This window comes from Amphimedon queenslandica, unplaced genomic scaffold, assembly GCF_000090795.2.
Source record: "Amphimedon queenslandica unplaced genomic scaffold, v1.1 AMPQUscaffold_13452, whole genome shotgun sequence".
In the NCBI taxonomy this organism is placed as follows: domain Eukaryota; kingdom Metazoa; phylum Porifera; class Demospongiae; order Haplosclerida; family Niphatidae; genus Amphimedon; species Amphimedon queenslandica.
Genome location: NW_003546312.1, coordinates 1 through 1,932, shown reverse-complemented (window position 1 = coordinate 1,932; position 1,932 = coordinate 1). Strand labels below are relative to the sequence as shown.

General features: G+C 32.0%; 1 protein-coding gene across 1 annotated transcript in view; it reads left to right on the top strand.

The window, feature by feature from the left end:
• Positions 1-1,926, top strand: part of LOC100632702 (fibrillin-1-like) — a gene marked incomplete at its 3' end in the record, with an annotated part of 15,699 nt that extends 13,773 nt beyond the window's left edge. Inside the window, exons 68-77 of the mRNA XM_019995213.1 lie at positions 108-230; positions 274-399; positions 442-555; positions 606-728; positions 772-894; positions 1,022-1,147; positions 1,199-1,444; positions 1,492-1,614; positions 1,660-1,782; positions 1,829-1,926. Of these exons, the coding sequence (XP_019850772.1) occupies positions 108-230; positions 274-399; positions 442-555; positions 606-728; positions 772-894; positions 1,022-1,147; positions 1,199-1,444; positions 1,492-1,614; positions 1,660-1,782; positions 1,829-1,926 (1,325 nt within the window). The remainder of the gene's footprint in view (positions 1-107; positions 231-273; positions 400-441; positions 556-605; positions 729-771; positions 895-1,021; positions 1,148-1,198; positions 1,445-1,491; positions 1,615-1,659; positions 1,783-1,828) is intronic.
• Positions 1,927-1,932: the final 6 nt, after the last annotated feature.

The following is a 1,932-nucleotide window of genomic DNA, read 5'->3' as shown; positions in this document are numbered from 1 at the left end:
GGGGTGTGGCCAAATTTTCGGCGCGCTTCGCGCGCCATTTATCTTCAGGCCTCCTCATCATTTCCTTCCCAGCTACGCCCCTGTATAGATACATTATATTTTTACAGATATTGATGAATGTAGTTCAAATAATGGAGACTGTGATCAAATTTGTACTAATCTTCAAGGAACTCATAACTGTTCTTGTAGATCTGGTTATATTATGGCAGTTAATGGAATGTCATGCATTGGTACATTAAATAAGGGTGAGGCATTAACATGCTCTTTTAATAGATATCATTGAGTGTGATGATAATAAGGGAGGCTGTTCTCAAATATGCTCCAACACTGATGGAAGCTTTGAGTGTGACTGCTATGATGGATATGACTTTATTGAAAATAGTACCACAGATTGTATAGGTACATTTAAAAATTTCAATAATTATTTTGTAATCAAATTAGATATTGATGAATGCCTTGTCAATAATGGTGGCTGTCAACAAATATGTACTAATACAAATGGAAGTTATTATTGTTCTTGTATATCAGGTTATAGTGGCAGTGTTTTTTGTGTAGGTAAGTTATTTCAATTAAATTTACTGCACTTCACAGTCATGTCACTTTAGATATTGATCCATGTCAATTGGGCATCTCAGGATGTAATCAGACTTGTATTAATACTGTTGGTAGTTACTACTGTGAATGTGAATCAGGATACACTTTGAGCAATGACAGTCATTCCTGTATAGGTCAGTAAGCTACATACATTGCCTTGAGTTATATCAATCACAGATAATAATGAATGTGCAATGGGAACTGATACCTGTGATCAAGTTTGTATCAATGAACCTGGTTCATATGATTGTTCATGTAATACTGGTTATTCACTCAAATCAAATGGGATTTCTTGTATAGGTATAAATAAAATGTATTTTTTCGCTGAGATGACAATGATAGTAATAATAATAATAACAATAATAATAATAATAATAATAATAATAAAATGTATAACAATAACACATATTTAAAAATTATATTACAGATAATAATGAGTGTCAGATTAATCCTAATGTTTGTGATCAAAGTTGCATAAACACTGATGGCTCATTTTATTGTGAATGTTACTCTGGACATAGATTGGATACTCAAACTAACAATACTTGTTCTGGTTTGTTTATTAATATACGTAACTATGCAATATTATCCAATGCTTATACAGATATTGATGAATGTTTTGAAGGAACATCAGGATGTGATCAGATATGCAACAACACTTTTGGTAGTTACAACTGCAGTTGTATGACTGGATATCAGTTAAACAGTGATGATCATAATTGTGATGATGTTGATGAATGTACCATCAACAATGGAGGATGCGAACAGATATGTATAAACACTAATGGTGGTCATTACTGTATGTGCCAGGAAGGATATTCATTTAATAATAGTGACACAAACTGTACAGGTTAGACATTGTATGCATTGATAACTGATTTTATGATGATTACTTAGATATTAATGAAAGTATTGAAGACAATAGTAGCTGCGATCATACTTGTACTAATACTGTTGGTTCATATATTTGTAGCTGTGACACTGGATATAGTCTGAATACTGATGAACACAACTGCACTGGTTAGAAGAATATTAATTATCCTTTTAAACATGTTAACCTAATAGATATAAATGAGTGTGATTCCAGTAATGGAGGTTGTGATCAGTTATGTAACAATGTTCCTGGTAGTCATTACTGTAATTGTAAAGTAGGTTACATGCTGCATTCAAATGGTAGCACTTGCATAGGTAACATTATTCGGTTAATGTAACACCATATTATTAAGAAATGTAGATATTGATGAATGCATAGACAGTGATTGTGAGCAAATATGTAATAATACTGTTGGCAGTTACACATGTTCATGTAATAATGGCTATTCTCTAAATAGTGATAAA